Source organism: Gorilla gorilla, chromosome 8 (assembly GCF_029281585.2).
Source record: "Gorilla gorilla gorilla isolate KB3781 chromosome 8, NHGRI_mGorGor1-v2.1_pri, whole genome shotgun sequence".
NCBI lineage: Eukaryota > Metazoa > Chordata > Mammalia > Primates > Hominidae > Gorilla > Gorilla gorilla.
Genome location: NC_073232.2, coordinates 40691450 through 40717525, shown reverse-complemented (window position 1 = coordinate 40717525; position 26076 = coordinate 40691450). Strand labels below are relative to the sequence as shown.

At 48.1% G+C, this 26076-nt stretch overlaps 1 protein-coding gene across 1 annotated transcript; it reads right to left on the bottom strand.

Annotated features, from left to right (window-relative positions):
* Nucleotides 1-4100: 4100 nt before the first annotated feature.
* Nucleotides 4101-25403, bottom strand: DUSP29 (dual specificity phosphatase 29). The gene is made up of 4 exons (XM_019035286.3): nt 25337-25403; nt 24986-25219; nt 10469-10689; nt 4101-4711 (listed from the first exon to the last, which is right to left on the bottom strand). The coding sequence occupies exons 2-4, from the start codon at nt 25183-25185 to the stop codon at nt 4470-4472; spliced, it is 663 nt and encodes a 220-aa protein (XP_018890831.1). The 5' UTR covers nt 25186-25219; nt 25337-25403; the 3' UTR covers nt 4101-4469.
* Nucleotides 25404-26076: the final 673 nt, after the last annotated feature.

Genomic DNA, 26076 nt, shown 5'->3' with positions numbered 1-26076 from the left:
TACATGTAACAGCTGAGGGAGGGCTTCCAAGAAGACTCGTCTGAAGGGCCGTCAGCACAAAGGGAAAAGATCCATTTAAGCTGCTGTGCTAATAGGAAAAGAAACCTATCAGCCATCCTCAGAGTAGGAAGTGGTGGTCTATGCCTGCACACATCCAACACTGCGTCCATTCAGGAGTGGCCAAGGACTGGGCAGCCCAGTGGGCCACACATCGGGCAAGAGGCTGCCCGAGCCCTGGAGGTGGGGTTGGGGCCTGGAAGCAATCTGATCGGGAAGCAGAGCCCCCAACGGGCTCCGACCTGTCACATATTTTGTCTCTTTCCTCTTGGGTTAAGATTCTCTGGGGGCTGAGATTCCCCTCTGTGTTCCCTTTGGCCATGGCCTGCTAATCACACCTTGTGGTTTGTGCGATGTCTGGGTTCCAATACCCTGCCAGCCTAAAAGCCCTCTAAGGGAGCTTGTGGAAGAGTCCCAATCATTGCCCCAGACCTGCCAAACCCTAATCTAAGAACAGTCCCAGGGACACCTCGGTTGCCCAGGCTCCTTAAGGACTGCAGCATAGCTAGGACTAGGAGCTTCCGTGCTGGCCCCAGTCCCAACATTCCTTGATGGAACAGAAAGGCTTAGCATAGGAAGGAAACTGCTGATCTGAGATGGCCTCAGAACACCCTGCCCTCCACCTCACCCACTCTCACTAGAGAAATCAGTTCACATCTGAATGTGACGCCAAGGATTTGGCGAAACAGGAACTTGGATTCATCAAAGCTGAAATACACCATTCGATTGAGATTCATTAACAGGCCACATCGTTTAAACCCTAACTGTGTTCTATTATTTGTAAGAGTCGTACCAAGTGGTGGTCAGTTGCCAGCCTCACTTTTTAATAGTTGCAAGTGGTGCCTACGCCGGGTGGGAGGGCATCCGCCTTCCTCACCAACATTCTATTTTAGAAGTAATGACTCACAGTATTGTCACAAAGCTTTCACAAACTCCTCCCACACACCCACCCTGTGCAGGAAATGGAGCCATTCTTTCCAATGTACAGATCAGGATGTTGAGGCTCAGATTAAGCTACATTAATTACCCAAACTCACCCAGCTAAAATGTGTGAGCTGAAACAAACCCAGGTCTTTCCAAATCCCAGCTCTTTTTTTCTAGGACACTGTATTCTGAAAGGCCCTAACTTGTCACCTCTCTGATTTAAAGGCTTGGCTAATGAATACATGTTGCTGTAAAAACTGTTAAGTGCTATATAAATACAGATCCCTTTGTGGCTGCGAGCAAGCCTTGGTCTACAATCAATCTTAGATACTCAAAGTACACGTACTGTTACATTATGAAGCAGCACCTTCCATTTCTCTGTACCCAGGTTTCCATCATTCCTTCTACCTTCTCCATCCCCTTTCCTGGACCTTCCTCCTCCACCCAGGCTTAGCTATAAACATTGATGTTCTGCAACACTCAGGCCGGGAGTGTTCTCTCTCTTTTCTCTCATCATCTCATCTAGTATGATGACTTCAAATTCCACCTCTCTGCAGGTGACACCCGGAATTACATCCCTAGTTGTGAACATTCCTCTGAGCTTTAGATGCCACGTCAAATGACCTGGGACACCTTTTGTACATCTGCATGACAACCGAACTGGTGATTTCCGACCGCTCCTCCATTCCTGCTCTGGTCCACCCCATCTCAGTGTTAAAGCACTGCGGAGAAACCACATCAGTTAGCCCTCATTTCCCTCCCCATCTTGGCAGGTCCCGTCCGTTTTCTGGGTTAATTCCAAAATAATCTTGAATACTAATCCCCCGGTGCTGTCAGTCCAGCCCATTTCCTTTCTGTCAACAGCCTCCTAACTGCTCTTGCCTCGCTTCTTAACTCCCTACAACCTGTTCTCCATACTTCAGCCAAAGGATCTTTCCAGAGTGATCTTGAAACAGATCATACCATTCCCCGGCTTAAAACCCTTCAGTGAATCTTCTGTGTACCTGGAATAGAATCAAGTCCCTCTGCCCCTCTCCTTCCACTCCCACTCTCAGCCACCAGCTCCGGCCTTACTGATGGGCAGTTCCTCAACCTCGAATGCTCCAGCACATTTGGAAGGTTTGTGCCTTCAAGTCTAAAAGAGGTCTTCCTTGACCACCCCGCCTAAAGAGAGTTTCTCCCCTTTCCCCACTTTTCTCCACCTCCATGCCTATTTCCTGCATTGTGCTCTATCACAATGTGCATTTTCATTTTTCCTGTTGGCCCCTAACCCAGGTTTTGGCATGTGGTAGGTTCTCAATAGATACTTGGTGACCAAACAAATATTTAATATCTTACTTCTGAAGACTTGAAACACTTTTGCAGAAACTTCTGTTCCTCCTTTCTCCTGCTTCTGGCTCCCAGGAGTCATGTAGAAGAGACCAGAACCGCAACTTTGCCATCCTCAGCTTCTGTTGCCTTCAGCAGGACCCAGAGTCCCACAAAGAGATGAGAGCATGAGGAAGGTGTGGGGTGCTCAGGAAACACCAACAATGCACCTAGCTACACTCTATCCTCCCTGATGTGAATTCATCTAAATGTAAATATTCATTAAAATAGAAATATTGGCTTCTCTCTGGACATGGAACAGATCAGAGCTAAGCAATAACTGAGTTCAGACCGGGGTAGCAGGATCCTGATGGGGAAGCCTAGGTTGGGGCCACTATGACCCTGGATCCCTTTTGGTCTGCATCTCTTTCCCAAGAGCTGGAATATGGTCCTCTCACACCCAAGTATGAGTCATTAAGCAATTCCATCATCCGTAGTCGTCATACACCCAGTATTGCTCTCTCCCTCACAGCCACATGAGTTGTGACTGATACACCCAATCTCTGTCCAGTTCAGGACTGTCGCGCTTTCAGAGGGAACATGTTCCCCTTCTCTGTCTTAGCACCGGGACATACCAGTTCACTGCACATTTCTATTTCTGTATCATCTCTGCCTTTTTGCTTTGCGACCCCTTTGCAACGTTTCAGGTTTCAAAATGTATTAGAAGACCAGCGCTCTTACCATGAGGGAGTCCCCGGGGAATGCCCCCCCAAGCCCTGTGTGCATGTTAACATGAGGGCCTTGGCTCCTCCTGGGCCAAGGCGACTCTCAGAGCAGACTCAGGGCAGTCCCAGGAAGCCAGGCCTAGCCACAGGGGCACAAAAGCAGGGCATATCCCCAAAGGTCACAGGGTGACTGTCAGGTGGCTTACACATCTGCTGAGGCCCTGGACTCTCTCCTCCACCCATCAATAACTTCCTCTTTCATTCTGCTGAAAACTACAACCAAACTGAAGTACCGGGCCCCTTTTCGTTTTTTCCTAGAAGGCCTTTATCACATTCTGGTTTCTCCAGGCCATTTCCATGCCTGGTCCTTGACGGCCGGCATCTCCAACAGCAGCAACTCTCTTTGGTTTCTGTCTGGTTTGGGATTCCTGGCCCTGGAAGCTGTCACTACCTGCTTCATGTCTGCTGCCGTTTTCTCCTTCAGAGTGGAAATCACGCAGCCATCGTGCCTGGCTTAGCTCTCAGGGAGGCAAACTCCACACCTGAGCTTACCTGGCTGCCCCATCGTCCCATTCCACAGCAGACAACAATTTGCAAATACTTTCTGCTGTGACTGAAAAGCAGCTCGTGTTGCTTTGACTAGAACCCACGTGAAAAGAGCCTCCCTGAGGTCCCCGCTAGAGAGGGTCTCCTCCCTTTTTTCACCCAAAATTAGAAAGTCAAACTCCTACTTGTCCAAACTCACCACAATTCATTGAATTTTTCTGAGTAGTGGCAGCCCTGGCTAAGAGTCTGAGGAGCCCTGGGTCCCTTGGGAAAGTGGGGGAAGCCTGAAGCAGGGGCCTCTGTACAGAGGTTCAGGACCCCTCCCCACCCTGCTGGAGAAGCACATCTAGAGATGGTGGCGCGAGCCTAGGGGTTCCGCTGAAAAGACAAGCGGGGTGCAAGGGATGCCGCAGAAACGCAGGATGCCTGGGAAGGAGCCTCCACAGCTGCGCAGCCACTCTTGTGACACTGCTCACCCAGTACGGTTCTGTGGTTGGAAAAGCAATTTCTATTTTAAAATACTTTTTATAAGAAGATGACTTTCCTTTCAGACAAAGCCAAACGTTTAATCACAACATAATGCCTACACATTTTAAAATCTTTTCCCTCTTCCTTCTCACCAAAAAAACAAAACCAAAGCAGGAGACTTGGTGCAGCGTGGCATGCTCCTCTGTGACCCAGAGCCGGGGAGCCCGTCCCTCCCATTTTGCTGAGAGGCAGAGCGCTCAGCTCTGCCCGGGGGCAGCTCTGGGTCCTCCCTGTCCCCAGCACACATGGGGAAGTTGAACAAGATGGTTTGGAAGAGTCGAGCTTCGGTTTCACCATCCCTTCTCTGGAGTCCTAGGCCAGGGCTATGTTCTGCCTCTCCCCTCTGTCCCCAAGTGCCTCTGCTGGCCCTGTGAGTCGGGCCTACAGCTCCCTGCCGTCCTCCTCCTCACCGTCCTGGCGCTGGGCCTGTTGCCTCTGCTGCACCAGCTGCTTGTCCAGCTCCCGGAGCTGCTTCAAAAAGCCCCGGTTCGGGAGGACGCAGCGGTTCTTGGCCACTTGCTGGATGGCGTCCACCAGGGTCATGTCCTTGTGGATCATCAGGTAGGCCAGGACCAGGGTGGCTGACCGGCTGCGGCCCATGACGCAGTGAACCAGGATCTTACCTGCAGATGGAGCAGGGAGGAGAAAACCCACACTGAGGGGCAGGTGTTGGGGGCACAGTTAGGGCCCACTCCCATCCGGACTGTCACCCTCTCGCCCACAGAAAGTGACTCAGCACTGTGCCCCACAGCTGCCTCTGTAGAACGGGGACACTCTCAGTGTCTTCTTCATAGGGTTGTTGAGAAGGCAAATAACCCTGTAAATAACTCGATTTTAGCACAATTTGTTTGTGCTAATGAATGGCTGCTGAGCTCCTACAGTGTGGCTGGGCTGCCTTTCCCCTGAGCACCATGGCCAGAAAGCAAGCACCCACTTCTTGATTGCTGTTTCGGGTCTGGGGGAGGCTGGTCCCAGGTTCTCCCTGGCATGACCGTGCTCCTGGGGTGTGAACGTGTCCAGCTGGATGAATGTCTACCCCTGGCATTCAAATCCCACGGACCTTTCTGGAGGCTGCCGGGCCTCTGGCCAGCCCTGCTGATAACCAAAGCGTTTCTTCCTCTCCCAGAAAACAGGGTAATTCTTTCTGTCATGACTCAGTACTTGAAACAGATGAAAGCTGTAGTACATTAAGCCTTTTGGGGGCCTGAATTCTGTTAAGTGGCAGAGGGGAGGGGAGAAAGAGTTGGAAGGGAGATGGAGGGGGTGGGAGGAAAGGGGGAGGTGGAGGGAGCGGGAGAGAAAGGGGAAAAGGAGGGACAGAGGACACTAAGCTCTGGTAGGAGTTCCAAGAGCTGAATTTTGTTTCCAAGACTAGGGCATGAGGCCAGGCGCGGTGGCTCACACCTGTAATCCCAGCACTTTGGGAGGCTGAGGTGGGCGGATCACTTAAGGTTGGGAGTTGAAGCTGGGTGAATGCACATGTGTTACTATTGGAGGAGTCAGCCCTATTGAGAAGAATCAAGGTCCAGGCAACACTTTTGTTCCTTCTTGTGGTCAGATTAGCTGAGACCCATCATGCCAGAGCACATCTCTTACCATCACAGGGGCCAGCACTATACCTGTGTTGGGCTTTTATTTCCCAACTTCTGTCAGAGCTCCTAGGGTCTCCCTGGCCAGAGCACACTTGTTGCAGTGGGAGAGATCAGCACCCCTCTCATGCTGGGAGATACTTTTCTTCATGACTACAGTCAGAGCCCTTGAGGCATGCCTGACCAGAGTTCATCTTTAGGAATAGCAGCAGCTAGTGCATACCTATGCTTGCAGGTCCTTATGTTTTCACATACAATCAGAGCACCTGGAGCCCATGTGGTTAAAGCCCGGCCAACATGGCAAAAACCCATCTCTACACAAAAATTAGCCAGTCGTGGTGGTGCACCTGTAGTCCCAGCTACTCAGGAGGCTGAGGCAGGAGAATTGCTTGAACCCAGGAGTTTAGAGGTTGCAGTGAGCTGAGATCGCGCCACTACACTCCAGCCGGGGCGACAGAGCAAGACTCCATCTCAAGAAAAGAAAACCCAAATCCAGAATCTCTACTGCTCCTCAATTGCATGCTTTTAGGAGTGACTGGAAGGTAGCCCTCTGTCAGGAAAATGAGACGTAGGCTAAGACTGTTACCCTGCACCATGCTCCGCCCCCCAGCCAGGTGTGCTCCTTGCTAAGCAGACTCCTTCCTTGCTTTCAGGAGATGCTTTCTGCCCATCTCCCAAGCACTATCTGGGAACCTGCCTTTCTTAGTAACTTGCAAAGAAATTCTGGTAGAGCCCTTACTTCTTCCCAAGAGGTTCTAAGTGTGTGGAAGTTCTGAGAAACAAGGTGCAAGGTGTATTATGAACTGCCAGGGCTGGAGGGAGATAGGGCAAGAGACCCTTCCAACAGTGAAAATCGGCTGGGCGTGGTGGCTCATGCCTCTAATCCCAGCACTTTGGGAAGCCGAGGCGGGTGGATCACTTGAGGCCAGGAATTGGAGACCAGACTGGCCAACATGGTGAAACCCTGTCTCTACTAAAAAATACAAAAATTCACCAGGTGTGGTGGTGGGCACCTCCCAGCTACTTGGGAGGCTGAAAGAGGAGAATCGCTTGAATCCGGGAGGTGGAGGTTGCAGTGAGTGGAGATCACGCCACTGCACTCCAGCCTGGGTGACAGAGCGAGATTCCGTCTCAAAAAAACAAAAACAAAAACAAAACAGTGAAAATCTGGTCGGTTAAAGCTTATTAGAAACACCAGAGAATCAACCTCCTGCTTGAAAGCAGGCTTCATTTATTTATTCATACTTCCCTTATCCATAATATATTTTAAGATGCCTTCAAAAGCAGGCCATGGACTGCCAAAAGGAGAGCGTGATACTAAAGTCTGATCTTTAGTGCCTCGTGGCATTTGCCCTGGAGTTTCTTAGAAGACTTCATTAAATTAAAACCACACTAATTCACCTCGGAGGATGCCGCATCGGGAGCAGTTAAAGCAACCCAAGTGGGGTTCCTGTGACAGTATTTTGTGAGTACTTCTTTTTCTGATGAAGAGTGACAAATTCAGTTTTTTCAGATCCTATAACCAGCTGGCATGACTCGCCCTCCATGATATTCGGTGACCTCTTATACAGCAAAGTCACCAGGTGCTCAAAATAAGGGCAGAGGACTCTTCTGTGAGGCCTCAGTGACAGAAGGAATCCCCGCTGGTAGGCAGGTGTCCTGATGGCGCTGCCTCTGATTAGCTCTGTGACCCTGGGCACCTCACTTGTCTTCTCTGGGCCTCTGTTTGCCCAGCTGTCAGGGCAGGAACCAGGGACTGGATTATCTCCGAGATATTTTAAGAGTGACTGAGGTTGCCTGGGGAGTTCTTTATAAAGGGTCAAGTCAGGGTAGTGATGGGATGGGAGAGGGCCCCAGGGGCTGATTACAGCCCACGAGTACAGCTCCACAAGGAACGCTTTTCAAAAAGAGTGAAAATGACTGGCTGTGAGAAGCCGGGTGGGGGGAATGGTGTACACTTGGCTGAAACCAGTCAATGAGAACAAAGAACATAGACAAGAGGAAGCAAGGAGTGATGCCTTGCTTTTCGGCCAGACTGTCTATCCACACCGCTTACATAGAGAGTGTAAGAAACATACAAGTAGGTCCAGCACTAAAATGCCAAGCAGTGTCCCTTGCCTAGACACAACTGGGCCACCCACTGCATGTGGCAGATGGGCTGAGCACCTGCCATCCACTGGGTATGAAGTCTGTGGCATTGCTGCTGCTGAGCTAGCGGGCATTTTGTTTGGTTGCTCTGGCCACTCAGGGCACAGGTTACAACCTGATGGCCATTGGGTTGCTTTAGTCTGTCCTTTGCAGCATTTTAAGAAATTTCAATCTGTTGCCAAGACCTAAAAATCGAGTGATTTTATAATCCAGATTGGAGACTTCTGAAAAGTCAGATCTCCCACATTTACACTGACTCTCACAAGACAAGCATTAGCTGAGGCTGGGTGGCAGGTGCCCCTCTGAAGGGGTACAGGGCTCTCTGCTTAGCCACAAGTGCCCCCTACCCACACCCCTCCGCTGTACATGCAGCCATCTTCATTTGTTTACACTCTGCATGGTTCTGCAGGGTAGGCGTTTGAGCCCTGACTTGAATTATTTAGATATGCCAGTGCAAAGGTGCTGAGAGCAGAGCCTACCCTGCCATCTCCAGTGGGGTCATGTCCTGCTCCCCATCCCTAGCCATCTGGTCGAGTCCCGGCACCCCCATCCGTTCATTCTATCCCACTCATAGTCTCTGATCCGAGTATCTACTCCCCTCCATTGGCCCTTTGTTTGCTAGGTGCCACCTGGTCTAACAGTCATGATCCACAGCAGCCTGACACCTCCTCATAATGTTCTGTCATCTGCCTAGGCCTAAGCTTCAACTTGAGAGCCTGATTCTTTCTGGATTTGGCAGTGGGGGCAGACCCTAAAATTGAGTGCCAGGAACCTACAACAAGCTTTCATGTGAGTATATCTTACAGTTCAAAGTTGGAATGTCTTTTTTTTTCTTTGAGGATTGGAAACTTTACGATGATGATGTGCACATGCTGGCGTGGTTATATGCTTCACGGTGTATGACCACGCTTTATCAAATACATCTGAGAGCCTGCTGTCCACCAGGTTCTATGCTAAGCGCTTTACGCGCGTTACTGCTGATCCTCATTATAACCTCTGAAGGTAAATATTTTTATCACCGGATGGAGAAACCAAGGCTCAGAGAAATCACATCGTTAGTAAATTGTGTGACAGAAATGTAAACCCAGCCCTGTCTTCTCCGAAGCCTGCCAGGCCCCTTCCATGAAGGGTAAGGTCTAAAATATAGTAATGGCAAGTGAGTGCATTAAACAGAAACTGAAGGATTAGGTTGTTGCAGTCTTTGTTTTTTTCATGTCAAATGTGTTTTCAGTTAACTTCAAATACTATGAGGCAAATTTTACCTTGTGGTGATGACTCAGTTCAGTTGCGTTTTTGATCCTGCTTGGAAACCCAGAATGTACACAGCACAAAAGATGGTTCATAAATAGACTCATAAAAGGAAGGCCTGGAAATGAGGCATCTTCTAATACAGGCATGTTAGCTCTAAGGGTTTTTTTCATTGTGACATTGCTTTCTGAGCCAAAATAATGACAAATTGTTGGTGGCTATGGTTGGCTGTGGGGCCAGGGCCACCTTGGGATGTCCATTAAGGTCTGATATTGTCCAGCAGACCTGGCCTAGGCCCAGCCCCAGGTTGCAAGTTCCTGCAGCAGACTATTTGGTCAGTCACTGAGCCTTGTAATCACAACCTCTTGTGGCAAGAAAGGCTTTCAGTAACCAGATACCCTGAATTATGTGATGGCTCCACAAAGGGGTGTGTGACACATTGGGCTGAAGTCAGAGCACAGATTAGGGAGCTGAAGTCCCTCTGGCCTCTGTGGAATGCCACTGAAGTACACCCTGCAGCAATAACTGTATATTGTCTTACCCCCGATGCATCCCTAAGCTGTGCCCTTCTCTCCAAAATAGCCTTGTAGCCTTTGCTGGATTAGGGTAGCCAACAGTGCATTCTGAGCACAAAGACTAGCACTGTGATTTAAAAGCTGGATAATTAACACTGGGAAAACTTGGACGCTGGGGGTGCAAAACCCAAATTATACCTCAAATACAGCGTCCCAGTAAAGCCCAGCTTGTCAGCTTTCTACTGGAGGCCTCATGAGGCTGAGTGTAACTGGGGAGTGTAACTTGGTTGGTGGGCAGGAGAATTTAAGGTCTCTCCATGGATTCCCACTCAAGTCAGCTCCCTGAGGGTTTTCTGGCATCAAAGCCCTTGGCTACTAGTTGGGTTCAGGCCCAGGCACAATTAGTGTCTCCGGCCGCAGTCCCAGCTTTGAGAGCTCCCAGACCGCCTCCGCCTTTTGAAGGATGGCAAATGTTCTTTAGCAAAGACTCCAACCAAAAGGCCTTTTATTCTTACGCCCTATTTCCATTCCCCAGAGCTGCAATCAAGGCCCGAACCCCACCAGCAGCACGCTGGGTGGTGCAGGTCCTTAAACCTTCACAGCTTCCAGGGGCTCGCACATTTACCCTCGGCCACAAGCAGCCCCAGTGGCCCAGCTTTGCGACAAAGATTTCGCACGCGCACATCCAGCTTCCGGCCTGGGCCTCGGGCGGGGAGACCTTGGGCTAAGGGCGGAGCCCTAGTGGGGCAGGGCCTAGGCTACGGGCGGGGCGAGTCGGGGCGGGGCGGGGCGAGTCGGGGCGGGGCGGGGCGAGTCGGGGCGGGGCGGGGCGAGTCGGGGCTCGGCGGGGCGGATCGGGGCGGGGCCGCGGGTCTCTTACTGTGGTCGTCGCGTAGCGCTCTGTCGATGAAGGCTGCCGCCGGGTAGAAGAAGACACTGAGGTCGAAGGTGGGCAGGTCGTCGGCCTCCACGCCGTGGTACTGGATGTCCATGTCGCGGTAGTAGTCGGGCCCAGTGTCCACGTTCCAGCGGCCGTGGGCCGCGTTCAGCACGTGCGTGAACCCCGCCTTCTGCAGCCTATAGCGGTCCAGCGCCGTCGCCCTGGGCGCAGGGGAGAGAAATCTGTGGGCGCGCGGCGCCCTGCCCCGGGTCCGGGAAACTCAGGGGCCACCCACGCTTTCCGCTGTGGATTCCAGTTCCAGAATAAGGACTAGTTATTGCAAATGAAGTCCCAAAGCTCTGCTCTTACCCGGTCCCCTAGGCCACCTGCACTGTTTTGTGATTCTGGCTCGGCTGTCTCAAGAAAGGACAGGGTGGAGGCTGGGGTAGGCAAGCTGAGCTATTCGTTCGTCCATTCGTTCTTTCATCATTCAGTATACACAGCGGAACCTGGTGCTGGACTCTACGGTGGTCGCAGATCTGGACCTGCCAAATTGCCTGAAAGCCCTCCAGAATAACCTGTTCATCAGGGCTGCCTTCTCCCAACCTCTGCTCTGAACCTGCTGGATGTTTTTAGGGTTTGGAGATGAACGCTCAACTGAATAGTTTAAAGCAAGGCCTTCCATAAGAGGATTGGATTGGGATTGGGCAAAGTTCACAAATTCACGTTGGCACGATGTGAACGGGAAAGTGTTGCTTTGGGGAGCTGTTGCCCAGCTGGGCAGAGCATTGTTCTGAGAAGGAGGGCTTTTTGAGCCATCTGTTGTTTGAATTGATTGCAGGGAAGTTCTTGAAGCCAGCAGTGAAGTTATTTAATGGGCTACAGCTTTATCTTTCTAGGCAAGAATTTCCAGGAACAGTAAAGTCCTCTTGAAGTAGGTGGCTCTGAAATATGACTCGATGAGAAGGCAGCATGGTGGGGCTGGAGTGGAGATGGGCTGCCAGAGGAAACACGGGTTCTTCCTGCCTGTGGGGTGGGGCAGGGAGAGGCCTGTGTCACTACAAGTGTCAACATTTGGTGATGGAGGGGAAGAAGGAGGCAAGCGCGGGCCAAGCCAAGGAAACAGCACCACCTGAGGTATGGAGGCTGGAGACAACGAAGGCCTTTCAGGAAGCATTGTCTATTTCCTGTAATCAATTATCCATCCCCAAATAATTATTTGCAATCTATTATGTGCCAGGCACTGTGCTGTGTGCTGATGGTAAAGAAGTGAACGGGCCGAGCACAATGGCTCACGCCTATAATCCCAGCACTTTGGGAGGCCGAGGCAGGCAAATCACATGAGGTCAGGAGTTCGAGACCAGCCTGGTCAACATGGCGAAACCCTGTCTCTACTAATAATACAAAAAGAAAAAACAAAAAATAGCCAGGTGTGATGGCGCATGCCTGCAGTCCCAGCTACGTGGGAGGCTGAGGCACAAGAATCGCTTGAACCCAGGAAGTGGAGGTTGTCGTGAGCTGAGACCACGCCACTGCACTCCAGCCTGGGTGACAGAGTGAAACTGTCTCAAAAAACAAAAGAAGTGAACAGGTTAGTGAAGTTCCCTCAGGAAGGTCAGATACTAATGGGGGTAGGAAATAAACAAGTAAAGATAATTTTAGATAGCAGTGAGAGCTATCCGAAGGACCTAAAACTTCATGACATGATACAAAATGACTGTGGTCCTGCTTCAGGCAAGGCGGTCAGGAAAGGCCACTGTGGGGAGGTGGTGTTTAAGCCAAGACTGAGGGATGAGAAGGCTGAGGAAGAGTTGGAGAGAAAGAGTTTCATCCAGGCAGAGGGAACAAGTGCTGAGAACAGAAAGGAAGCCAGTGTGGCTGAAGTGGCAAGGGGAATAGGAGTTTGGAAAGGTAGAGGGGCTGGATCGTGGTGGGCCCTGCCCGCCATAGGAAGGAGTATTATTGCAAGTGTGATGGAAGTCCGCTAGAGGATTTTAAGAAAGAAGTAAGCATTGTTTACTTTTTTAAAGATCAATCTGGCCAGACAAGGTGGCTCACATCTGTAATCCTAGCACTTTGGGGAGGCCAAAGCGGGAGGGTGGCCTGAGACCAGGAGTTCAAGACCAGCCTGGGCAACGTCATGAAACCCCATCTCTACAAGATATAAGGAAAAAAAATTAGCCGGGCACGCTGGCATGTGCCTGTAGTCCCAGCTACTGGGGAGGCTGAAGTGGGAGGATCACCTGAGCTCAGGGAAGTTGAGGCTGCAGTGAGCTGTGATCGCACCACTGCACTCAGTCTGAGCAGCAGAGACTCTGTATTTAAAAAAAAGAAAAAGAAAAAAGAAAAATCAATCTGGCTGATGTGTGGGGATCCTGGATGCTAGGATCTGTGTTTGGGAGTCAGGGAGAGCTCTAGAGAGTGTTTAAAGAGAAGTGATACAATCTGGGTTTAAGAAGACACTTCCCTCAATAGCATGAAGACCAGGACTTCAGCTCAGGGAAGATGTGACAAGGGTCTGGAGCCGTACCAGTAAGAGGGTAAAAGTGGCATTGCACTCCAGCTGAGGGCTCATCTCAAGGCCACTGGTGAAAGCATGTGGACAGAAGTGACCATGTTAGATGCTAGCAGGGACCAACACCCTGGGCCAGGAGGAAGCCTCACACCAGAAATATATGCCATGGCCCCTCGGCCAAGGGTGCGCTTGTCTTTCATTGGTTTCCTGGAGCTTTTTATTTGGCATGAGAACCATGATGGTGTCCAGTGTTTGGGAAGGGAATTGAGCATTTGGAAACATTTGCAGACAGCCCATCAGAACTGTGGCATGGGGAGGTGGGGAGTCCCACTGAGCCCCCCTCCACTTGGCTCTTAGTGTGGCCATTCTGACTGTGGGACACATTGTGCTTTCCATTTTTCCTCAGAAAGGTCTGCTTTTCATTTTTCGTTTTGCCCCAAAGTATGTATACAACAAACATTATGCTTTGGGGACGTAGATCTGCGCCCAATTAAAGCTGCTGCTAATGCAGTCCATCTTGCTGAGTAGCAATCAACCTCACTTTGAGGTTGAGCTCAGTGGAAAAATTAAAATTAACTCTTCTTGACAGGAAGCTCCTACCCACCATGAAGACTGTTCTCTCTGGGTTCAGTAACTGGCTTTCAACATAATCAAGTGGCAGTTTGAATGAATAACAGTTTGCACTTTGCCACTTTTGGGGAGCGGGATAGATATGCAACAAGACTCATCGCCTGACACCTCCATATCCACCACACCAGGCTGACGTTGGCTGTGCCTGAGGCAGAGAAAGGGGCTCGTGAGGACCCCGAGACCTGGTGGGTATTTGAGGCCCACCACAAGTTTTCGGGGTCTTGGCTCCCTGGACGGGAAGGGGAGTTGGTATCCTCACACATCACTCTGGGGCCTTCCCCCAGCTTCATTCACTCAGAGTTCAGTTGAGGGCTTGAAAGAGCATCCACAGCAGAATGGGAATCTGCAAATAAATGGAGTGCCTCTTACACAGATGCTGTGGGGGAGGCAGAGCCATCATCACAGACACCCATCGTCCAGTCCCCAGCTGGGACAGATGCCCAGCTCAGCAGTTACTGGGAGTGGGGCAGGCTCAGAGGGTGGTGTCTGACACTAGATTGCTTTGGTTTTGTTTTTAAATTTCAGGGCCAGATACATTATCTGCTCACATATGTTGAAAAGAGACTAAGAAACACAAGGGCATTTTGAGGTGATGGGCATGGAGAAAAGGCCGTGTGCCCCACTCCTGGGTCCACATAAATGCCTCTGCTGAGGGAGAAAAGACTTCAGAAAGAAAAACAGATTTAAGAATGTACTTCCAGAATCTAGATGACACAGGAGCTTTAGTTTCTGGTTAGGCACAATCCTAGATGTGATCAATCTGTTCAATTTTTAAATAATATGTCGTCTCATGACAAAAATAACACATGCTCAATGTAGAATGTAGAAAACATACTCCCCCCTCCAAAAAAATCACCTGTATTTCTACTCCCCTGGAGATAAAGGCTATTGTTAGCTTTTGATGTAAGAACCTCCCATTGTTTCTCTATGCATAGATTTGTATATTTTATAGAAAGGTTTTTTTTTGGTACAATACTATATATATAAAGTTTCAAAACCTTTGACGTGATATATTGTAAACATCTTCCTGTGGCAACATATAAGACTTCAATAACTGCATGCTATTTCATTATATAGGTACGTCCCAATTTTTTCTTATCAAACATTTTGATGTATTTCTTTGGGCACTCCTCTGTTTATGTCCGTAGGAGACATTTTTAAAAGTGAAATTGCTGGGTCAACAGATATGGCCATTTTAAAATACATTTGATACTTGTTACTAAATTACCCTACAGAAAACTTGCTAAAATTGCTAAAAATTGCTAAAAATTGCAGTCCGTATTCTTTGTCAATTTCATAGACAAAAAAAATTAATGGTGTCTTGTTTTCACTGATTCATTTTAGCAATGACGGAGATTGTTTACACATTTGTTGGACTCATGCAGTTTACTTTTTTTTTTTTGTAACCTTTTTTTAACTCTTCCCAGTTCACTGGAATCATGTAGTTTACTTTTTTTTTCTTTTTTTTTGAGACAGAGTCTCGCTCTGTCGCCCAGGCTGGAGTGCAGTGGCGCAATCTCGGCTCACTGCTCACTGCAACCTCCACCTCCCAGGTTCAAGCAATTCTCCTGCCTCAGCCTCCCGAGTAGCTGAGATTACACGTGTGTGCCACCATGCGTGGCTAATTTTTGTATTTTTAGTAGAGACAGGGTTTCACCTTGTTGGCCAGGCTGGTCTCAAATTCCTGACTTCAGGTAATCCACCTGCCTCCACCTCCCAAACCCAGTGGAGTCTTAACCGTGCAGTCTTGAGTGTGCCCGTTCCTTGCAAGTGGACTTTAAAACAGTGGGCACATTTCTGGCATCTGATCTGGGTTAGTTCACCTGATGGGAAAGTGAAATGAACCGGTCTTCCGGTGTCTTGGGTGTTCTTGTTACTTGATGGTGAAGCTCCTCCATGTTGAGGCACCTGAGAAAACATAGGGCTGACAGCTGAAACTGACGCATGAACTGAGGTGGCAGAACTGCTGGGAGCCTCCGTTTTCTTTGTTTGCTAAATAGCACCGATTACACTGGCAGTACTTTCCTTGTGAGAGTCTTGTGAAGTTGAATGATGCAATATTGAAGCTTCTTTGAGAGGTTAAAAGATGACTCCAGGGGGAAAAGTCAGTGGAAAGATGTATGTCAGAATGTGCTTATCCCATGACAAAATGTGGTAATGGGATTATATGTAATTTAAATTTTCTTGTTTTTGTCTTTCTACATTTTGTACATTTTCAGTAATGAACGAGTCATATATTCATTTACTATGTAAATGTATAGCATGATTTATATTGTTATTTCCTTAGTTCTCAGGAGAGACCATTGTAGAGGCGTAAGGTGGCCTCGGGGTTTTTAACTTCTGCTGGAAATCTCCTGTCTGCCCAACTCTCCCAAACTCTATTCCTCCAAGGATGGAGGTGAAGAGAAGAGAATACCCAGGAGGCCTGGTTTTGAGAAATGATGTCGTGTGAGTGATTGGACTCGGCATTTGCCTAACCATGCAAGGAGATGGTTTATGTTGTTGAGGCCTTGACTGCTAAGCCGTGTTCTGGCAATGAGAAGGCCAGGCCAGGCCAGGGCCTCAGGCTTCTCTCCCCGACTGTCTTGCCTGTGACTGCTGCCCAGCTATGCCTCAGTTGCCTTCAGTAGTTGGAAGTCCTAGTTATTTCAGGTAACACCCAGCATGTTAAATTGGCAACCTTGACTGTTTTTTGCTGCATCCTAAACTGGCCACACCACCCACACCTCGAAGAAGCAGGTTAATTTCATTCCTGCTCGGTGCCTTAAGGCGGAATTAGTTCCTCCTTTTCGGGGAGAAGGAGCTGTCTCAGCTGACTGACTTGCCTTCACTTCACTTCCCAGGCTCTCAACGCCAGGCCAGCTGTGGCGATGCCTCTGGCTTCTGAGGCTGTGGGTCTGGTCAGAAGCAGAAAAGCAGAAAGGACAAGACAGAGGTTCCCTGGAAAGCCAGCTTGGGCTGGGTGGGTGGGGCAGGCTGCAGGCCTTGGCAGGAATCTGAGCCCAAATGCCGGACCTCGAAGGCAACTGTAGTTTACACAAAAATAAGGAGCTCCTGAGGGCCTGCACCATTCCATGAGCAGCGGAAGTTTAACCTCACCCTGGCACTGGCTCTCCGACACCAGCATTGTGGAGAGGGAAGAGAGATTTCTCAATTATCCCGTTTCAGCCAAGCCTTATCACTGGAGGCTGCCCTGCCTAGGAATTTGCAATCACTTTGATGGTAGCCAGGATATTTCCCCTCCTGCTGACTATAGGGAAAAAAAGGACTGAAAAAAGATTTTGCTAAGCAAATGAAAGATGTGAACGAGATTAAAGTGAGAATATTTAAATTACAGAAACTTAGTGCTTTCGAGCGTACTCAAGCATTTTTGAAGCACCCATTTAGGGACTGCTGATTGATAAGAGGTGATGAATTATTCTTATCTCATCATTGACGCCAGTCCCTGGATCTCTGGAGGGCAACACTTGGTTAACCTAATTTGAATCTAATTTGAATGACTTAAAAGTAATAAAACAAGTGTGTGCTTGAAACTAATAAAGCCTAATTCATTTAATAGGCCATTTCTTAAATAATTTTATTTTAGAGCTGGAAGGGAACCTTCGAAATCATCCTTTATTTTACAAATAAAGAAACTGAGTCCCAGAACAATAAAATGCTTTGCCAAAGGCCACCCATAGTTGGTGGCCACCCACACACAGTGGGGACTGGGACGCTGTGCCGAGTCATGCTTGAGCCCTCCACTCCACGCTGAGCCTGCAGTTCCACTTGCGGCAGATTCAGACCCCTATCGAGTTAGAGGAATGAGTGGGGAGTGGGTGGCTACACCTTGTGTGAAGAAGACTTCCCCCGAACCCCAGGAATATCTGCAGGGTGGCCAGCCAGGCCCCACCCCTTCGACCCCTCTGCTGAGCCGGCAGAGTGAGCACCCTCCACGTCGCCCTCCTGTTTGTGGCCTTTTCTCATCAGGCCGCAGTGGCAGGGCCACCTTTCCCCTTCCCTGAGCTGCTGAGCAATGAGGACTTGGAATTACCAGGCAGCCCACTTGGTGAATCCCCTTGAGCTAACCTGGGATTGAGAAAATGCTTTAGTGATTTTGAAACCCGCAGGCCCAAGGAACTTTGATATGGCTGCCTTCTTAGGCCTTAGGTCACCTCCCTGGAAGGCCTAGGAGGGCAGGCCCTCCTTCCAACACTCTGCCCTGGGTCATGATAGAATTCTCATGGGAGAAATCTGACCCAAGGTGGTTTTCTCTCCCAAGGCTTCCCCTAGCATGGGGGACCCTGGGTGGCAAGGCACAGTGACTGTGCTTTACCTTCCTCATACACTGTGAATCGAATTTCCAGAACCTGCCTGATTTGTCATAGTTCAAACTTGATGAATGTACTGGGCACCGTGAGACATGTTTTGATTGCATTAACGCATAGAATCCACATAGGCGAAGAAGCTGAAAGTCACAAAGCCTGAGTGACTTGCCCAAGGCCACACAGAAACCAGTGTTCAGTCCAGACACTGTGGACCCAGAGCAGATGCTTGGCCGCTCCACCTATCTCCACAAAAAGGAGCAAGGAAAAGAGTGAGCTTCATCTTAGAGGTAAGTATGCCCCCCTGCGGGCCCAACAGTCACTGGCCTGGGCTCCAAGGATAGACAGTAGCTTTGGCCATCCCAGGACATCCATCCTTACTCCTGGGTCCTGACCTCCTTCACTTCCAGAGCCTTGGTACTGGGCTTTCAAAAATCTTAGGTGCTTTTAGGGAAAGGAAAAACCTAACCGAAATGTAAATATCAAATTAAAACTGAGGCTTTGTACATGAGGAACCAGCTTGGAGCTTTTGGCTGCTTTGGGCAACCCCTGCAAAGAGACCAAGAAACACAGGCAGCCTTGCCTGCTCACAGCCCAGCTTATAACCTTTGCATGGCTGCATTGGCGGTAGAGTTAATTGCTCTTGCAATAAGCGTCTGTGAGTCTCATTAACCTTGTTAAGTGAGTGTCACAGAAATCAGGGACAAGCACACACCATGCTGACTTGAGGCTCCCTCCCTCAGCTGGGGGTGCAAGTCTCACACACCTGTGTGTGCTTGTATTGGGGCTCGATTAGGCACAGTTGGATTGAATTAAAAGGGCAGTGACATTTTCCATTTTCTTGGTTGAAAGAAGCAAGTTCAAGGTCAAACATCGAGGAGGCAAGCATATTTTATTGTCTAGCACTCGATTAACTAGAACACGTCAGTTCTGCTCAGATACTCAATGGTTTTCTGAATAAAGTCCCTTGGCCGTCATTCACCCTTCCATGAGCTGGCCCTGACCTACCTTTCCAGATTTCTTTTTTGTTAACTATAATATTTGCATTTGTCTACTTTTTTTTTTTTTTTTTTTTTTTCTTGAGACGGAGTTTTGCTTTGTCACCAGGCTGGAGTGCAGTGGTGCAATCTCGGCTCACTGCAACCTCTGCCTCCCGGGTTCACGCCATTCTCTTACCTCGGCCTCCCGAGTAGCTGGGATTACAGGAGCCCGCCACCATGCCAGGCTAATTTTTTTGTATTTTTAGTGGAGACAGCGTTTCACCGTGTTAGCCAGGATGGTCTCAATCTCCTGACCTCGTAATCCGCCTGCCTCGGCCTCCCAAAGTGCTGGGATTACAGGCGTGAGCCAACGCGCCCGGCCACCCCCGGCTAATTTTTGTATTTTTAGTAGAGGCGGGGTTTTGCCATGTTGTCCAGGCTGGTCTCGAACTTGTGACTTCAAGCGATCCACCTGCCTTGGCCTCCCAAAGTGTTGAGATTACAGGCATGAGCCACCACGCCTGGCCAACTATTCTTCAAGTTGAGGAAAAGGTAAAATAACCTGCCCAAAGCCAATGCACCTGACCAGGAGGCTGTGCCAGATGGCATTATTGTTAGAAAGTTTGCAGCCCCTCTGGCTGCGCTAGTTATACTTTCCTGCCCCACTGACATGAGGCTTTGGCATGGACTTGCTTTTGCCAGTGAAATGTGGGCAAAAATGGCATGTGTCACTTCTAAATCAGCTTATGGTTTGCTAGGTCTCTCTTTTCTCTCTGCTGCAAGGCTGGCAAGATCCCAAATCAGGGCTGCTCTATCAGCCTGGGTCCTAGAGTAAAGTGGCCGGGAGCGCAGCAGAGCTGGCCCACCGTGGACTGCAGTGTGAGTGAGAAAGAACCATTGCTGTGGCCGGCCGCCAAGACGTTGGGGTGAGCTATTAGACTAGCACAGCTAATCGAAACTGACCACACAGCAGTAGAATGTGGCTTAATCTCAGACCTTCTGAAAGTGTACCACATTCATCCCCTATATTCCAGATGAATCCCCCTGCTTTTCTCACCTCTGTAGCTATTCCCATCCTGCTTCCTCTGCCTGGAATTTCTTTGAAATCCTACCCATCTTCAAAAGTCGAGCCTAGATCCATGTCTTCTGTGATCTTTCTCAGATCCATAATAGCACCAAGCACTTACTGAGCATTTACTACTTGCCAGATACTACTCTAGCATTTGTTTGATTTCATTTAATCTTCATCCAGTGAGATAAGTCCCATTATTGTTGCCATATAAGGTGAAGAGAGGTAAAATAATTTGTCCAAGGTCACACAACTGGTAATTGGCAGAGCCAAGACTCAAACCCTGTGCTCCTTCCCCTCCAGTACTCACTGCTGTTTCTGTTCCCTGTTACATTTCTACACATCTCCTCCCTCTCCCCTCCTCAACTCTGAAACAGCTTCTTTACCTGACTGACCATGTTTTTTTTTTTTTTATCTGGATTTGAGTATAAATTTTACCCCTTTCTGGTGGTGAGAACTTGGGCTGGTCACTTGATTTCTCTGAGCCTCAGGGTCTTCTTTTTTTCCCCCGCAGCTCCAAGCAAGGTGTCCAGTAAAGGGTTACTGGCTGACTGAATGAATGAATGAACTCTCTGAGCTGTGACTTGTCCATTTGTAAAATGGGAATAATATTTGTAAAATGGTTCCTCCTTTATAGGGTTGTTGAGGAGTCTAAATGATGCCTATCACAAGGCATGACACCTACCACCTAAGAATTCAATACAACTTAGCTATTATTATTATAAGCCATAGGAAAGGTAAATACAGTATATAATATACAGAGAAAAAGCTTACTTCTCACTATGGGGATTGGAGGAAGCTAGCTTCGTGGCAGAAGTGACTTGAATGGACTTTGAAGAATGCATAGGATCTGGACTTGGACATGAGGTGCAGGGAAAGACATTTTAGACAAAGGGAACAGCATGGATAAAGATACAGAGACAGTTTAAGTCTTAAAATCTTAATCTTTCCTCAGTTGTACCATTTCTAGGGTCAGATCTAAGGAAATAATTCTAAATATAGAAAAAACATTATGTGTAAAGATGTCCACTGCAGTGTTGTTTATAAAAGTGAAAACATAAAAATAACTGATATGCCCAACAATAAGGAAGTAGTTAAATGAATGCTCTTCTGTTCATCTGATATATTGTCATGTCTATTATAATTAAATATGTAAGAAGTAATAAAAGAAAATGTTTATGAATGATGCTATGTGAGAAATAAGAGAAAATGAATAATCATTATAGTTACAATTATATAAAAACAAATTCCAAAACCAAAAGTAATATTCGGAAAGTCTAGGAGGAAATATACCACAATATTAATAGGAGTATCTTTGAAGTAATGGCCTTTGGTGATTGCTTTGGGATATTGAAAGCAATCTTTCTTACATTTATCATTTTCTTATTATCATAGCTAAACTTTACTGAGCACTTCCTATGTACTAGGCAGTGCACTATTTTACACACATTACTCAACTTAATCCATACAGCCCTATGAGGAAGGTTATCTTATTAGCCTTTTACCAACAGGGAAACCGAGACTTCTCTATTTACACAATGAGCATATGTTACTTTTTTTTTTGAGACAGGGTCTCACTCTGTCACCCAGACTAGAGTGCAGTGGCACAATTACAGCTCACTGTAGCCATGACCTCCTGGGCTCAAGTGATCCTCCCACCTCAGCCCCCCAGGTAGCTGGGACTATAGGTACGTGCCACCAAGCCCAGAAAATTTTTAAAAATTTTTGGTAGAGATGGTGTCTTGCTATATTGCTCAGGCTACTTGCAAACTCCTGGGCTCAAGCAATCCTCCCACCTTGGCCTCCCAAAGTTACGGGGTTACAGGGGTGAGCCATCATGCCCGGCCTATTACTTTCATTATAGGAAATATTTACTACATTTATTTAACATTTTGTTATTAAAAGACTAGAGATGTCAGTCCCTCCTTTTTTTTTTTTTGCTACTTCAAACAGTGTTATAATAAGCATTGCTGCACATATTTTCTCATTATTGCTACTCTTATTTCTGTAAATTACATTTCTTAAAGTGATATTTTGGGTCAAAATATATGTGTGCCTTTTTTATTTTGAACTAATTTTAGACTTACAGAAACGTGCAAATATCACACAGAGTTTGGCAATAAAAAGGAATCAAATACTGATACAAGTACAATTTGGATGAACCTGGAAAACATTATACAAAGTAAAAGAAAGCCAGGAACATATTATAATATTCCATTTATACAGAATGTCTGGAAATCAGTAAATCTATAAAAACAGAAAGTAGATTGGTGGTTGCCAGGGCCTGAGAGGCAGGTAGGGAATGGGGAGTGACTGTTTAGTGGGTTCAGGGTTTCCTTTTGAGGTGACAAAAATGTTCTGAAATTAGAGAGTGGTGATGTTTGCACAACTCTGTAAATATAACAAAACCTCTGAATTGTATACTTTAAAAGGGTGAACTTTATGGTCTATGAATTATTTCTCAATAAAGCCAAATTCAAAGAAGAAAACCTTAGAGAGTTTCTGTACACCCCTCTCCTTCCTTCCCCTAATGTTCACAACTGAGAAATTGTGGGTAAATTGTGGCACAGCTAACTACGGATTAATAAAAGTATACAACAGTATGTATATATAGTATGGGGTTTTGTTTGTTTTGGAGACAAACTGTTGCTCTATCCCTCAGGCTAAAGTGCAGTGGCACAATCTTGGCTCACTCCAGCATCGCTCTCCTGGTCTCCAGCAATCTTCCTCCCTCCCCAGTAGCTGGGACTATAGGTGTGCACCACCATGCTGGTGCTTTTTGTTTTTTGTGTTTTTTTTGTATAGACAAGATCTCACTATTTTGTCCAGGCTAATCTCCAACTCCTGCCCTCAAGCGATCCTCCTGCCTCAGCCTCCCAAAGTATTGGGATTACAGGTGTGAGTCATAGCACCCAGCCTATGATTCATTTTTAATTGCTTAAAAAATATATAGGCCTGGGTGCAGTGGCTCACACCTTTAAACCCAGCACTTCGGGAGGCTGAGGCAGGTGGATCACCTGAGTTCAGGAGTTGGAGACCAGCCTGGCCAACGCAGTGAAATCCTGTCTCTACTAAAAATACAAAAATCAGTCAGGTGTAGTGGCAGGTGTCTATTACTCTTGCTACTCAGGAGGCTGAGACAGGAGAATCGCTTGAACCCAGGAGGTGGAGGTTGCAGTGAGCCGAGATTGCGCCATTGAGGGACATCTAAAAAAAAAAAAAATTATCTGGGCGTGGTGGTGCATGCCTGTAATCCCAGCTACTCAGGAGGCTGAGGCAAGAGAATCGCTTGAACCCAGGAGGTGGAGGTTGCAGTGAGTCAAGATGGTGCCACTGCACTCCAGCCTGGGTGACAGAGGGAGACTCCATCTCAAAAAAAAAAAAAAAAAGTAAACCCTTTATATGTGGGTATATATTTCCTTATGTTGGCAATAGCCCACACAAGGTAGTAGAAGTATGCAAGTAAATTTAACACTGGTTAGTCAGGGGTAGAATTAAGAGGAGACAAAGGGAGATTATGCAGTTTGTCTTTATAACCCTCTACCTCATTTAACCTAGTATAATTAAGCATGTCATATTTGTAACTTTTTCAATTTAAAAAAAGAAAGACAAAAGGCAAGGGATGCTTACCCTGGATCTTCCTATGGCTAGATGATTATCTCTAGGTATTAAGCAGCAAGATGTGTATTAAAATCACATATAGGCCGGGCACGGTGGCTCACACCTTTAATCCCGGCACTTTGGGAGGCTGCTGTGGGCAGATCAACTGAGGTCAGGAGTTGGAGACCAGCCTGGCCAACATGGTGAAACCCTGTTTCTACTAAAAATAAAAAATTAGCCAGGTGTGGAGGCAGGTGCCTGTAATCCCAGCTACTTGGGAAGCTGAGACAGAGGATTGCTTGAACCCAGGAGGCAGAGGTTGCAGTGAGCCGAGGTCACACCACTCCAACCTGCACTTCAACGTGGGTGACAGGGTGAGACTGTCTCGAAAAAAAAGAAAAAAGAAAAAGAAAATAAATACAATAATATATGGAGGGGTCCTACAGCATCTGCTCCTTGGTGAGATGGAACATGGCTGGAGTCCGGGAGAGTGGAGGGAGGAGCAGTTAAGAACAAGCCTCTGGGTTGGGCAGAGCTGCATTTTAATCCCAGCTCTCTGCCACCGACTGAGCTGTGGGACTTGGGCCAGTTATTTAACTGCTCTGTGCCTCAGTTTCCCTATCTTTATAATGGGAGTAATTAGCCTCTATCACTGGGTTATCAGGAGAGTAAAATGAGATCATGCATGCAGGATGCTTAGCACAGTGCCTGGCATACAGTATTCAAGAAAGGATAGTTGTTATCATTATTAATATTATTTACAGTAGGTGCATCTCAGTTGTGTAGGGAGTGGGGAATGGTGGTTATAAAAATCTAAAGGAGGTGACAGTGACCTAAATTTAGGCTCCCATACTTCCAGGCATATATTGATGTGTTCCTGCACCATCAACCTAAGAACTGATTTTATTCTTGAGGTTATTATAGCTAGCTAAAATAAAAGACTACATTTCCCAGGCTCCCTTGCGGCTAGGGGCAGGGGAAGTCTGGGATGGGACTTTGCTTTCGGAAGATGCCCTTCTGCTCTTTCTTTCCCTCCACCCTCCTGCTGTCTGGGTCCTAGAGTTGATGGCTGGGGTCCTGGTGGCAATCTGGGACCCTGCAGCACCTGGAGGGAAGAAGCCACGTCCCCAGGACAGTGGCGCAGAAACACAGGAGTCTGAGTCCCTGATGACCCTGCAGTGGCCGTGCCAGCCCCAGCCCACCTCCCTCCGCACTTATATGTGAGAGAGAAATAAACCTCTATCTTGCCTAAGACTTTGTTTAGGTTTTCTGTAATGTGAGGGTAAGCCCAGCCCTAACTAATTGAGTTCTCACAGAACAACTACAAATTCCAAAGCCCATGGCTAGGAGGTGGCGCAGGGTGTGGCCTGGGGAGGGGCTGCTGCCTGCTCCCAAGCGAGTCTGGGCCTGGGCACTTACTCATCGCCAATGTAGAGCTTGGGCCAGACCTCGTTGACGTGGGTGTACTGGGGACTGCCCTTCCAGAAGAGCCGCTCCAGCTCAAAGGCTCCAGGGGTGCAGTAGTCCTCCTCCTCCCCTTCCTCCTCCATCTTCGGCGACAGCCTCTTGGCAGATGAGTAGGCATTCTTGAGGCTTGTCTTCACTTCTCCAGATGTCATTTTAGAGCCAAGGGATTTTCTCTCCTTTCTGCAGCTGGTTATGAGAGAGAAGCAGGATGGGGGTTAGCAGGGGACACTGAGGCAGGGAATAGGCTTTACAAAAAGAGGTGGGAATAAGCTTATCTTAAAATTTGGCAAGAGTTTCCCCAACCTGCTATGCCCCCGCTTCCTCTTCCCAGGCCACACAGGTAAACAAGGAAGGCCATGATGGCAGTTAAACGACACTTCCCCAATGTTCCAATCTTTCTAGAGAAGGAGAGCTGGGGTCCTTGGACGTGGGCCAAGGCGGGCTCTGGAGCTAAGAAATCCTGCAAGCAGCCAGTTCCTTCCCACCTTTCTTTAGACTTTACTCCTTTGGTTCCTACTTTTTCCTTTATCTGACTGAAACCTACTGGTTTGGGCCATTTGGGACCCAAAATAGGAAGGCCCAGAAGATCCCTGACATTCCAGGCCTGTGGCCCTCTCAGTGTCTGCAGGGAGCCGTCAGCCAGTGGAAAGAGTACATCGCCAAGGCCATACCTGCCTGGGCCTGGGTCTGGGCCACACGCACATCAGCAGGACTTCAGAAGCCTTGGGAGGGGAGGAAACCTGGCTGCATGAGGGTTAACCTGTCAGAAGAGCTGAAGGCAATGCTCACGCTCTCACACTGGGAGCCTGGCCATCACTGTGTTAACTTACCAAGGGGATTGGAAGAGATGCCCTGAGATAGGAAGCTGTGCCTCCAGACTGAAATGTGCATTTGGAGAGCTTGTTAGGCTCTGCCAGTGGAATGTGGGAGAGGACTTTCCATTGTCCCCAAGGAGAGGAATTTGCAGTGGAATTGGACAGTGATTGTTTCCTGAGCTGAGTAAATGATGCACCTATGGTCGGCCTGGGAAAGGAAATTGTGTT

What these genes read in the sequence shown, in the direction of transcription:
- DUSP29 (XM_019035286.3), bottom strand. Translation starts at nt 25,185, where the DNA reads ATGACATCTGGAGAAGTGAAGACAAGCCTCAAGAATGCCTACTCATCT. An exon ending in AAGCTCTACATTGGCGATGA is followed by an intron (nt 10,690 to 24,985) that starts GTAAGTGCCCAG and finishes CCCTGCGCCCAG; the next exon opens with GGCGACGGCGCTGGACCGCT. An exon ending in AGCGCTACGCGACGACCACA is followed by an intron (nt 4,712 to 10,468) that starts GTAAGAGACCCG and finishes CTCCATCTGCAG; the next exon opens with GTAAGATCCTGGTTCACTGC.